Source organism: Macaca fascicularis, chromosome 4 (genome assembly GCF_037993035.2).
Source record: "Macaca fascicularis isolate 582-1 chromosome 4, T2T-MFA8v1.1".
Lineage (NCBI taxonomy): Eukaryota > Metazoa > Chordata > Mammalia > Primates > Cercopithecidae > Macaca > Macaca fascicularis.
Window position 1 is genome coordinate 48626916 of NC_088378.1, and position 14137 is coordinate 48641052.

Below are 14137 nucleotides of genomic sequence, written 5' to 3' on the forward strand. Positions count from 1 at the left end.
ATTTTGTTGTATAATGGCTTAAAAATGTATTATCATATAAATATATAATCATTAACTAAGATGATGTTGTACATAGTGCTTACTGATGCAATATTGATTATTTAAAAATTGAAGAATTACAAGAATGTAAAAGGGTGCTACATTTGTGTCAGTGTTGAGATTGGGGTTCATGAGTTAAAGATTCTAATTTGAAAAGATTGAGAAATATTGAATTAAGTTATTTCTATTGGAATTTTTAAATTAACCAACTTCTTGCAAAAAACAGATGAGGAGGGGGAGAGAGAGAGACCATAAAATTTACAATGTTATCAGATGCTGGGGCATCATTTTGAACTATCAGGGGCATCAGATTAATCTGAGGAGAGTATGAATATATTACGATATGTACACTATGTATGTTTGTGTGTATATATATACTGTATACCCACACACACACACATAGACACACAGTAAATGATGGGACTAGTAATTGAATTAAATAGAGTGTCTCAAATCCTGTTTTGAAAACGGTGTAAATAAATAATAGAATAATCAGTGTCAAAGGGCTCAAATTTGTTATTCGTTTGTAAGATGACACTCATCAGACATATTACTTTTGAAAGCATTTAAAATCTGTTATCTTCCAACTCTTTTTATTATATGCAGTTATAACTTGATTGCTTATAATGGGTTTAGGTAAGTCATAGGACAGATTCTGTCTCCCTGCTATATCTGTTTCTTTGTATAATTTTGGCAGTACCAAGCTAGATTTGCAAATTCACCTTAACATATTTGCCATATTATGTTAGTACTGTTTTTTGTTTATATCTACAGTCATGTGTTGCATAAGGATGTTTTGGACATTGATGGACCACATATATGGTGGTGGTCCCAGAAGATGATAATGAAGCTGAAAAATTCCCATAACTTAGTGATGCTGTAACTGTCATAAGGGCATAGCACAATGCCATTTACTCGAGTGTATTAGTCTGTTCTTATGCTGCTACTAAAGACATACTCGAGACTGGGTAAGTTATAAAGGAAAGTGGTTTAATTGACCCACAGTTCCGCATGGCTGGGGAGGCCATGGTGAGAAGCAAAAGAGGAGCAAAGTCACGTCTCTCATGGCAGCAAGCAAGAGAGAGAGAGCATGTGCAGGGAACTAACCATCAGATCTCATGAGACTTGTTCACTATCATGAGAACAGCACAGGAAAGATCCACCCCCATGATTCAGTTATCTCCCACTGGGTCCCTCCCATGACATGTGAGAATTATAGGAGCTACAATTCGAGATTTGGGTGGGGACACAGCCAAACCGTATCATCCGGTATTTGTGGTGATGCTGTTGTAAACAAACCTACCATGCTGCCAGTTGTAGAAATAGCTAGCACATACAATTATGTACAGTACATAATACTTGGTAGTGATAACCAACAACTATGTTACTGGTTTATGTGTTTATTATAATTTTATCATTATTTTATTTATTTATTTATTTTGAGATGGAGTCTTGCTCTGTTGCTCAGGCTGAAGTGCAGTGGTGCAATTATGGCTCACTGCAACCTGTACTTCCCCTGTTCAAGCGATTCTTCTGCCTCAGCTTCCTGAGTAGCTGGGATTACAGGCATGTGCCACCATGCCTGGCTAATTTTTGTATTTTTAGTAGAGATGGGATTTCACCATATTGGCAGGCTGGTCTCGAACTCCTGACTTCATGATCTGCCTGTCTTGGCCCCGCAAAGTGCTGGGATTGCAGGTGTGAGCCACTGTGTCCAGTCCATTATTTTAGAAGGTATTCCGTCTACTCATTTAAAAAAAAAAAGTTAACTATAAAACAGCCTCAGGCAGTTCCTTCCGGAGGTGTCCCAGAAGAAGGCATTGGTATCATAGGAGACGACAGCTCCATGCGTGTTATTGCCCCTGAAGACCTTCCAGTGGGACAAGATCTGGAGGTGGAACACAGTGATATTGCTGTTCCTGACCCTGTGTAGGCCTAGGCTAATGTGTATGTTTGTGTCTTAGTTTTTAATAAAAAAGTTTAAAAACTAAAAAAATACAGTTTTAAAAATTGAAAAAGGCTTATAGAATAAGGAAAAAATGAAACAATATTCTTGCACAGATGTGTGATGTGTTTGTGTTTTAAACTGTGTGATTATAAAAGAGTCAAAAAGTTAAAAAAATTGAAAAGCTTATAAAGTAAAAAAGTTACTGTAAGCTAATGTTTATTATTGAAGAAAGAAAAATATTTTTAAAATAAATTTAGCTAAGTGTACAGTGTTTATAAGGTCGACTGTAGTATACAGTAGTGTCCTAGGCCTTCACATTCATTTACCACTCACCCAGAGCAATTTCTAGTCCTGTAAACGCCATTCATGTTAAGTGTCCTATACAGGTGTACTATTTTTGTTTTGTTTTTGTTTTGTTTTTGAGATGGAGTCTCTCTCTGTTGCCCAGGCTGGAGGACAGTGGTGCGGTCTTGGTTCACTGCAACTTCTGCCTCCCAGGTTCAAGCAATTCTCCTGCCTCAGCCTCCTGTGCAGCTGGGATTACAGGTGTGCACCACCACAACCAGCTAATTTTTATGTTCTAGGAGAGATAGGGTTTCACCATGTTGGCCAGGCAGGTCTCCAACTCCCAACCTCAGGTGATCCACCCGCCTCGGCCTCCCAAAGTGCTGGGATTACAGGCGTGAGCCACTGTATCCAGCCTAAAATCTTTTATATCATATTTTTACTGTAACTTTTCTGTGTTTAGAAACATGAATACTTACCGTGTGTTACAGTTGCCTGCAGTATTCAGTACAGTAACATGTTCTATAGGTTTGTAGCCTAGCAGTGATATGCTATACCATCTAGCCTAGGTGTGTTGTAGGCTATTCCATCTCGGTTTGTGTAAATATACTTTATGGTGTTTGCACAATGATGGAATCACCTAAGGATGCATTTCTCTGACTGTATCCCTGTCCTTAAGTGACTCATGATTGTATTTGGAGTCTGAGTGCCGTGAAGTCAAGGGCTGCTTTTATCAGCCTTGGTTTTTGCATACTGTACGACAGAAAGTAGGCACTGATCTATCTCCCTACTGGAAAATCCAAGGCCCAATTCTGCTTCTGATTTGTTATTGATACAAAGAATTAGAATTTCACTCTTTTAAGAAATCCAAACTGTACTTTCTAAATCTTACTTCCTTATTCAATCTTTTATAGATTTTTTCCATTACTACTACTGTTGCTGAAAAACATGATCTGTGATAGAAATATTAATAATTGTGCTTTGGGAGTATTGAAGAAGGGTAAGAATAATACAGTATCAGATCAGAGAGAGGGTGGGACCAGATCTCACAAGATTTTTATTTGGAGTTTGGATTGGATTTGCCTATAATGGACTCCCATTAGGGTAAATCAGGGAAATGACACAATGTGGTCTGCACATTAAAACTGGAATTATTCTGGCTCTTACGTAGAAGCAAAGAGATCAGTTGGCTGGAGCTGGAGTTCAGGCAATAGATAATGGCGGTTTGGGCTAGAGTTGACACAATGACCGTGGTAAGAAGTGATCACGTTTGGGATGTGTTTTTGGAAGTGGAAGGACAGGGCTTGTGGGTGGGTTAGAGATGGAGAATAAGTGAAAGGAAATGAATCAGGAATGACTCCCTGTGTTTTTGGCCTGAGCAAGAGTGATTATTTCTTGATATATGATATATTGGCAATTATTCATATTCTATAGTCCATGGATGTGTGAGTGTGTGTGTGTGTATGTGCATATTTGTGTGTGGCCTTTCTCCAAAACTGACCAGTTCCTTAAGGCATTCCTCTTTGATTAATCCTATATTTCACCTATATGTAGTCATGCTGTATGCATGCTCATCAGTCACCCTATGACCTGGTGTGCCTGTAGACAAGATCTATTTGTTTAGCACAGTGTTTTAGGAAATTATAGTTATCAGGAGATTATACATATAAATACAGATTTCCACCTTCTTTTTAAAAATGAGAAATTCTGCCCACAGTGAACCTGAATTCCCATATGGCCACTCTAGACTAGAACTGAGCAGGAGCTGCCATTTGAGCCTGCAGAGCCAGCTGATTTTCCAGATGTGCCTGGGGCCCATCAGGTTTGCTTCCCTCAAATGTGTCATCACTGCAGTTGTTTGCAGCCCCTGCTCCCCACGAGACACCCTGGCTTCTCCCCGTGCATTGTGATGATCGTTTGCCTTTGTGCTCTAACATTTTAAAATCCAGCAGCAGTAGTGTCCCAGCTGCAAGTATGAATGCTGGTCTCACTTGTCCAAATGGTGATGGTAGGGGGAGTTGAGACTTGGGTACAGCCAAAGCTGGCCATGCCAGGGCTGTAGTATCTGTCATCTAGAGTCATGTAATGTGTTTGTTTAATTTTTTTAAAGTTAAATGTGACCCAAGGCTTATATACCTTTCAAGTTCAAGACTGTTCATTTATACCCTTTTGTATTTATTGGAAAACTATGGAAACTGTCTTGAGAATAAGGAGAATGACCTGAACTTGGCATTTCCACAGGGCCAAGCACAAAGGAGGTATTCACTAAATATTTGTCCAAATGCATTATTCAACTGTATTCTCTTTGTCAGAGAAGTCTCTGCAAATGAGTCTTTGCAAAGATTTCAAAATCGAAATAAGAGGTTAACTGTCAGGATGAATCAGTTTTTATTTTTATTCATAGATGACTTCTGACATTTCCAAGCTGTTTGCCAGAGTGGATCCCAAGTTTACAGCTTGTGATACCAAAGCACCAGACACACTTTAAAGTTGCGTACTAGGAAAAAATAGTCTGCATTTTGAATTCATCAAAATGTAGTATATATCTTGTTGCTCTCTTTGGGAGGCCACTAAATATATCCCACCCACCCCAGTGATTAAATATTTTTTTCGTTATATATCCCAGTCCAGTGATGAAATATTTTCTTCCCCATCTGTCCTCGTCCTGTGCCTTCATAATTTTAGTAGCACTATAGCACAGATGTTGAAAACATAGATTTGGAGTCAGATTTTGTGGTATCAGATCCTGGTTCTGCCTCTCATTTGTTAAGTCACCTCCACATCAGTTTCTTCCCCTGTAGAATGAAGAAGATGATGCTATTTTTCTTGAAATACTATCATAAGGAAATAAATAATACATCTAAATAATACAATTGAATCTTTATAAGTCTCTTAGAACATATCTGATACAGTGAATGCTTGCTATCATTATGTCTAAGAACATTTCATATTTCTACTGCCTGTTTCCGTATGGCCTATGAGCTAAGAATGGTTTTTACAGTTTTAGGTTGTTACAAAAAATCAAAAGAAGAGTAATATTTTGTGACATGTGGAAATTATGTGAAATTCAAATTTTAGTGTCCACAAATAAAGCTTTATTAGAAGATAGTCATTCCAATTGGTGTATTTGTTTATGTATTGTCTATGGCTGCTTTCATTTTACAACAAAAGGTAGTTAATTGTTTTTGAATGACGTACATTCCTGCAGATCATCATATGACACATTAATGAAACCTCAGACTTGTGAGATCTTTCTCCGTGAATTGACACTACCATGCTCTCATGTTCAGGGCCTGCTTTGCCCTCCTGCCTGAGATGAAGAAGTGCTTATTTGTTGTCTCAGTCCTTTTAGATATTGTTGATATTTTATTATACTTTTCTGCCAATAGAAAACACTAAAGTTATGCTTGTGATATAGTCACATCAACCATTTAATGAACATCTGTCATCTTAGTTTTTAACAGGTAAACAAATAGATGCAGAAAGGCCAAGTAACTTGCCCAAAATTCTATGGCCAACAAGAGGCCTCTTGTTTACAGATGAGGTCATTGATGGATATCCATAATTATTTATAATATGAATAAATATTTATATTTCCTTTATATAATGCTTTTTTTGTTGTTGTTTGTTTTTTTGAAATACAGTCTTGCTGTGTTGCCTAGGTTGTAGTGCAGTGGCATGATCTCAGCTCACTGCAGTCTCTGTCTCCTGGGTTCAAGCAATTTTCCTGCCTCAGCCTCTCAAGTAGCTGGGATTACAGGTGTGCACCACCACGCCCAGCCAGTTTTTGTATTTTTAGTAGAGATGGTGTTTTGCCATGTTGGCCAGGCTGGTCTCAAATTCCTGCTCAAGTGATCCTCTAGCCTCGGCCTCCCAAAGTGCTAGGATTACAGGCATGAGCCACTGCGCCCAACCACTTGTTTTGTATTATATTATTTTTTGGAAAGTGGAGAGTGGATTTGAGAAAGGTTACAGGATGCCCAGGTATTATATTAGTTGCCCTGCCATCATCAGTATTTTCTAAGATCCTTTCTATGCCTATATACCCCCATTTGTTTCTCCCATGTGCTTTACCTGTATGATATATTTTTGCTATGCCTAAGACCTGAAAGTGAATTTGGTTATTTGTTGGCTATTTTGCAGAACTGTTCTTCTAGTTGGGTGGGGGAGGGGGATTAGAGGTAGGCAGGTGATGAAGGCCACTTCTGCCCATTGCTTTTACTGACAGTGGGTAGCAAGTCCTCACGGGACTTTCCCCTCAGGGAGACATTACCCCTTGCCTGGCTTCCTGGAGTTCTGCCTCTGGAAAGTGGTTCCTGCATCTTGCACATCTCTGTGTTATTTTGATTGATGGAGAAAATCTCTTTGACCCTGAATCCATTGCTGTCTGCGAAAAAGGCAGCTGGGAATAGAAAAGCAGCTTTGTTTCAGATATGAATAAGTAACAGTGTATTCTTTACTGATTCTGTGGTGAAAACTTTACTGCACTTTGCCTCATCTGGAGTATATGAACAATGAAGAAGGCACATGCTAAAAATGATGAGTTGACAATACCTAATACTTATTTAAAAACAGATAAAGGGAGGGAGGGGAACAAGGGTTGAAAAACTACCTCCTGGGTACTATGTTCACTACTTGGGCAGTGGGATCATTCGAGACCCAAACCTCAGCATCACACAACATACCCATGTAACAAACCTGCATATGAACTTCCTGAATCTAAATTTTTTAAAAGATAAGTAAATTATGCCTTGTAAAAAACTAAATCAAGTCTAGTTCAAGGGTCAACTCCTGTCTGAAGCCTTTGCCCACTCCCTGGCTTGCAGTGCTCTTGGGGCCTCTCTCTCCTCTGTGCTCCTATAGCACTGGCACACTTCTCTATTCCAGACCTTACACATCGCACTGTAATTATTATTTTCTGAAACAGAGTATCTCTTCCACCGAATGGTAAGCTGTTGAGTGTGCAGAAATGTGGAATCTTTATTCATCTTTGCAATTCAGGTCTCTTCAGGCATGCATGCGCACACCACGCGTGCACACACACACACACACACACACACAAAATAAAAACAGATAAGGAATCACGAGGGGAGGAAGGAAGGAGTAATGCCAAATTTTAGGAAGCTTCAGAATGGCTCCTTCTTCCCCCTCCTCCATTTCAAACTCACGGTAAAGTTTTGCTTCATATAAATGATACATATTTATTTTTTAAAGTGAGAAATGAAGAAGATAAAAGAAGTATTCATTAAAAAATATCTATTATTGACAGGAAGTGGAACTGTTAATCTCTGTGGAGATTTTATTATACAAGGCAGTAATTTGATACAAGATAATACAACATTTATTAAATATTAAATTGTACTCTATAGTTTTCAGCGCATTTTCTTATAATGTTATATTATTTGATCTTTACAGTGACTTTCGATTTAAAAGTTTAGGTAGCTGAGCCAGGTTCACCAGGTAGTTAATGGTCAAACTGGACTTAAAGCCGAGGCTTCCTGATTTTCTATGTGGTGATCGCCCCATTGCACAATACCCCATTGTGTCACAGACAGGCAAGGATCTACCAAACTTACAGTGAATGGAGTGGACTTTTCTGGCATCAGACACTAGAGCAGGATTATCTGTGGGAGTTGAGGCTATTTATCAGGGACAAGAGTTTAGGAATTCTATAAGCTTCAACCGACAAAATCTTGGAGTGGTACTAGTTTTAAGCACAAAAAGTATTTAATTGTTAAGCCCAAAGTGCCTTAAGTGTTAAGAAATTAATAACCAGAAATACAGACTGAACAGCTCAGCCCTGAAATTGATGACCAAATCACGTGCTCCCATAATGGAAATGCGGAAGACATTGTCACACTGTGATGTGAAATGCAGTGATGAAGTGACAATCCTCATACTTTTTGTTGGCCTCTGCACCCGGATGTTGTAGGCTATTTACATTTTTAATGCATCTCCTTATCATTGCTTTCTCAGGAACATATATCATATTCAAGGTCTATTATTTTGTTGTCGTTCATTGTTCTTTCTAACACTTTACTGTATATTTGTGTGAAATTATGTCCAGACTTTGTAGATTTTTTTTTTTGAGATGGAGTCTTGCTATGTTGCCCAGGCTGGAGTGCAGTGGTGCGATCTTGGCTCACGGCAACCTTCACCTCCTGGGTTCAAGCAATTCTCCTGCCTCAGCCTCCCAAGTAGTTGGGATTACAGGTGCCTACCACCACTCCCAGCTAATTTTTATATTTTTGCTAGAGATGAGGTTTCACCATGTTGGCCAGGCTGGTCTTAAACTCCTGAGCTCGCCTCGGCCTCCCAAGTGCTGAAATTACAGGCATGAACCACGATGCCCGAAGGCCTATCAATGTTAACAGCAGCTTGATTTGCTTTCTTTATAAGGAAAAGTGTAATTTATTTCAGTTTAAAATATTCTTTATGGGATTTGAAAATTTCTGTATTTGTACTTGTTCTTTCTATGAAAGACAAATTTGGATAGTCTGCAGATCATCCACAACATTTTAATTGAGCAAAAAATGAAGCCACTCATTTATTTGCAGGTATATGTGGAGTTTCTGCTGTTGGCATACCCCATACTTTATTTGTGTTTTTCTTTTACAGAGTGGGAAACCACCAATCAATGATATGTTCACAGACCTCAAAGATGGAAGGAAGCTATTGGATCTTCTAGAAGGCCTCACAGGAACATCACTGGTGAGCAAGTCATCTTTGTAAACAATGGAGTCTCCAGTCATTACTGATACTTGATGACCCACTGTGGGTACCCATTAAAGTGAAAGTATCCATTTTACTTTACATTCAAATGTAAAGGCTGAAATTGGGAACATTTTTAATGAAGTGTTTTAATGAGTTCTTTGATGCAACAACATTTCGGTTCTTCTGAGGGCTCTGTTTTTATTGAAGATAAAATTACCTTAACTGTTTATTGCTCTGATACAGCCCAGGATGAGAGAAATTACAAAAAAGAATGGAGTTATAGAGAGGGCAGAATGTTTTGAACAGCAGAGTCTGGAGACAAACACATTGAAATTTTAAATATTTTTTAAAACAGTTGTTCAGGCTGGGCACAGTAGCTCACGCCTGTAATCCTAGCACTTTGGGAGGCCAAGGCGGGCGGATTGCCTGAGCTCAGCAGTTCGAGACCAGCCTGGGCAGCGCAGTGAAGCCCCGTCTCTACTAAAATACAAAAAATTAGCTGGGCGTGGCGGCATGCACCTGTAATTCCAGGTATTCGGGAGACTGAGGCCAGGAGAATTGCTTGAACCCGGGAGGCGGAGCTTGCAGTGAGCCGAGATTGCGTCACTGCATTCCAGCCTGGGCAACAGAGCGAGGCTCCGTCTCTAAAAAAACACAAAAAGTTGTCAAAAACAATGACATCCATTTTTTATTCAGATTTTCAGGATTGTATTTTGTTTATTTATTTTTTAAATACACCTCTATTATTTTATGTGTAGGATACTCCATAGTCATGCAGAAAAAACTGCCAATGAAGAGGATGCATTTATGGGTACAAATGTTAACTCTAGAGGTAGAAGTACTATCACAGGACAGACAGATGCACTCCTGAAGATGAATTTCTTTCTTGCAGAAGTGTGGGGTGTCATTCTCTCCCTTTGCCCTCCAGGTGGTGGGTAGATAACTGTTAGACAGGCTGATCCCTCTCTCAGATAAGGTTCCCTGGCCAGTGAAGTAGAAAGAAGCTGCATAGGTTATCTTTCCCCAGGTGGGGATTCCCTGCCTTCCAAGGGCTCTTGTAATGCTACCTGGAGCCTGGGGATGGCGCCTCTGAATCCTCCTTGCTCTGTTCACATCTGTGCAGAATAAAGAGGCCACAGCTTCTCTAAAATCCTTCTGCAGCCATACCAATTGAGAGACAGGAAGCTTTGTTCATAGAGCACTGTTTTCCAAACTTGTCTGCACATTAGAACTATAGGCAATCTTTTAAAAATCCCAAGTCCAGACCACACCCTAGACCCATTAAGCCACACTCTTTGGGGGTGGGGTTGGACTGAGGGATTGGTGTTTTTATGAAGCTGCCTAGGACATTTCAATGTGCTTGCAAGTTAGGGAACTGGTATCTTAAGATGTTGTTAGTTGAGGGATTTACATACTGTGAACACCAGCTTCCAGGGTGGTAACCTGAGACTTCAGCCAGAGCTCCTGCCTCTGAGGGGCCCTGCACGCTGAGCTGCTCTTCTGTGTATATCTCAATGTTAGTGTTTGTCAGACATATGGAGGGACAATCAGTTTTACTTGCTTTTGTGTTTTATTTTCCAGCCAAAGGAACGTGGTTCCACAAGGGTACATGCCTTAAATAACGTCAACAGAGTGCTGCAGGTTTTACATCAGAACAATGTAAGCTTGTAATGTGAGTTTTGGGGGTCTGTGCTGCCATCAGCATTATTTATTGTGAAACTCGCCAACTGCTTGATGCATTGGCATCCACTGATTCTTGCAAACATTTTTTATTATGAGAAATATTGAACTTTTTCTGTGAGTGAAGAAACAGTCATGTGCTTTTTCTGATGGCTATGTTGATCTGTGGTATAAATAATACATTTTTGAGATTTAGGTTCACCTGATTCTCTAAAATGAAATTTCTCTTATCTCTCACTTATACTGCTGTCCAAATGTGCTAAAATGAAAACCTGGAGTTCTGTGAATAAATTGTCTTAAAAGTGTTTTTTTGTTTTGTTTTGTTTTTTTGTTTTTTTTTCTTAATAGGTGGAATTAGTGAATATAGGGGGAACTGACATTGTGGATGGAAATCACAAACTGACTTTGGGCTTACTTTGGAGCATCATTTTGCACTGGCAGGTGGGGAAATTTCCAATCACTTTTTAATAGAGATGGAAAATGTATTGTTTGTCTTTTGGTTTCTTAGGGCTGCCATAACCAAGTACCACAAGCTGCTTGGTTTGAACAACAGAAATTTGTTGTCTCCCAGTTCTGGAGGCTGGAAGTCCAAAATCAAGGCATCAGCAGGGTTGGTTTTTCCTGAAGTCTCTGAGGGAGACTCTGATCCATGCCTTGCCCCCAAATTCTGGTGGTTTGTCTGCAATCTTTGCGGTTCCTTGACCTGTGATAAGATAGCTCCAGTGTTGCCGTGGTGTTCTCCCTGTGTGCATATCTGTGTCAAATTTCCTCTTTTTGTAAAGACATCAGTCATACTGGATTTAGGGCCCACCTTACTCCTGTGTGACCTCATTCTAACTAGTGACATCTGCAATTACCTTATTTCCAAATAGAGCCCCTCTCTGAAGTACTCAACATATTAATTTTAGAGAACATAATTCAACTCATAACAATTTTCAATGGAAGAGGCTGACAAAATGCCCTATTTTTGTGGTCTAGGAAAAAAAGTACGTACCTTTCTTATGTTAAATTTTAAAAATTGACATAATTTCATGTCCAGAAAAGTTGCAGGAATAGTTCAAAGAATTCCCAAGTACCTTTCACTCACATTTCCTAAATGTTACCAGTTGTCAATATTGCATTTGTACTCTCTCCCTATCTGCCTAAAATATTTACTGTGTATTTTCTAAAACCATGGCATTCTCCTAAAAACAAGAACTCTCATATGTAAACACAATAGCATACTGGTATAATAATATGAAATGTGAAATACTGATATTTAAAATGCCAATCATTGATTATTAAATATGAAAACTTAATATACAATTATTAAAATCAAGAAAATAACATTGAAATAATACAATTATGTAATCTACAGATCTTAGATTTTTGTCAGTTGTCCCAGTAATATCCTTAGTAGTGAAAGAAAATCTGAGATCATGCATTACGTTTATTTTTCATGTCTCTTTAGTCCTCCTTAATCTGGAAGTTTTTGAGTCTTTGTATTTCATGATATTGATATTTTTGAAGAGTGCTGGCCAGTTATTTTGTAGAATATCTCTCTAGGTGGGCTTGGGCTTGGCTGAGGTTTCCTTATGATTAAGTTCAGGTTGTTCACTTTTGGCAGGGACGTCACAAAAGTGACGTGAGTTCTTCTTAGTGCATCATATCGGGGATAGGGATGTCCGTCAGTTCTTTTTCTGGCAGTGTTAGCTTTGATTGTTTGACTAAGGTGGTATTTACCAAGTTTCTTCCTGTAATTTGACTACCCTTTGTTATTAAAAGTATCGGGTGGGGATATACTTTGAGACTGTATAAATATTTAGTTTTTATCGAAGTTTTATTCGTTAGTTTTAGCACCCATTCATACTTTTTGCCTGGACCAGCTATTATTATGATGCTTGATAGATCATGATTTTCTAATTTCATGATTCCTTCTACGTTAGTTGGCTTTCTACTTGTAAGGAAGAGCTTCCCCTTATTTCTTGTTTCTCTGTCTATCTTCTCTCTCTCTCCGTTCATTTAGTCATTTACATATCAGTATAGATTCATGGACATTTGCATAGGTTTATAATCTTTTACTAGGATTCATTTGAGTGTTCAAGTCATCCTAGATTTGGCCAGTGTGAGCCTCTTAAATTGGCTCCTGTGTCCCTTAGATAGATCTGTGTCATTCTTTGAGCACTTTCTTGAAACATGTTTACTAATTTAGAATAATAATTTAAAATGTTAGTTCTAGAGTATAATTGTGATTGCAATCAGGAAAGATACTTTATTTTTACGTACTCAAAAGTTTTTCCTTTCTAATTTTTGTAGAAAATAAACTTTTTTAAATTGAAAAGGTCTTTGTAAACACATAAACTATGACTTTCTATGACTATGAAAGTAGTGTTCATTGTAACCAAACATAGTATAAGTGTTGCTTAAGATATAGAAAACACAGTAATGTATAACAGTGAGGTAAAAATCACCTCAAATTTTGTCCCCCAAAATAATCACTGTTAAAATTTATTGCTCCAGTGTCTACAGAAAAATCTGAAGTAAAATGAATGCCAGTTACCTGATCCATAATGGTTAATTAGTGCAATATTGCTTTTTCAAAGACTTCATTGAATTAAATAGAAGTAAACGATTGAAGTATTAGTTATAGACAGGCCTGGTTTCTCTTACATAGGTGAAAGATGTCATGAAGGATGTCATGTCGGACCTGCAGCAGACCAACAGTGAAAAGATCCTGCTCAGCTGGGTGCGTCAGACCACCAGGCCCTACAGCCAAGTCAACGTCCTCAACTTCACCACCAGCTGGACAGATGGACTCGCCTTTAATGCTGTCCTCCACCGACATAAGTGAGACATTACTCTATCTAGAAGTGGGCTTTACAAATTCATGTTTCTTCTCTGCCCCTTTGCTGCCACCACTACTCCCTGAAGCCCCTTCTCCAGTCCCACTGCTCTCCTTTCTGCACATGTTCTACCAAAACCTTAAGAAAAGAAATATCATGGAAGAAAACTACCCATCAAGTCTTTATTTCCTTAGGAATTAAATGCCACAATACAAGGTCCATAGTTTCTCCTGCATATTTATGAATTTAAAAAATATGAAATAACTCACATAGTTCAACCCCAGTCATTCAGCACTAACTGATAATATATACAAAAAATTGTGTTAGCTTTTCTTCTCATACAGAAAGTAAAACTCTGTAAATTCAATGCATTCCCAATTAAAATTAAAAGTAGCCAAATTGTCTTTAATGAAACTTGTGAACAGATTCTAGTTATATAAAAGACGAGGCCCAAGAATAGCCAGTAGACTTCTGAAGAAGAACCAGGCTAAAATACTTTCCAAAAAGAAAGTATGAAGCTGTATTAATTAAGACTATGCAGTACTATCAATATACACACCAATGTAAGCTGAACCATATGAAATTGCCTACGTGACTGTTTTGCTGTATAAGAGTGGTGTTTTCATATGGTTCAACCTAATAAAATTAA

The 14137-nt window shown here is 38.5% G+C and overlaps 1 protein-coding gene across 9 annotated transcripts in view; it reads left to right on the plus strand.

Annotated features, from left to right (window-relative positions):
* UTRN (utrophin) overlaps window positions 1-14137 on the plus strand; it is a 581880-nt gene that overhangs the window by 125244 nt on the left and 442499 nt on the right. For all 9 annotated transcript variants that reach the window (XR_012433510.1, XR_012433511.1, XM_005552038.5 and 6 more), the window contains exons 3-6: window positions 8891-8983; window positions 10568-10645; window positions 11015-11107; window positions 13320-13492. Coding sequence is in view for 7 of the 9 variants with exons in the window: in XM_005552038.5 (XP_005552095.3) it covers window positions 8891-8983; window positions 10568-10645; window positions 11015-11107; window positions 13320-13492 (437 nt within the window). In the remaining 2 variants the exon portion in view is untranslated. The remainder of the gene's footprint in view (window positions 1-8890; window positions 8984-10567; window positions 10646-11014; window positions 11108-13319; window positions 13493-14137) is intronic.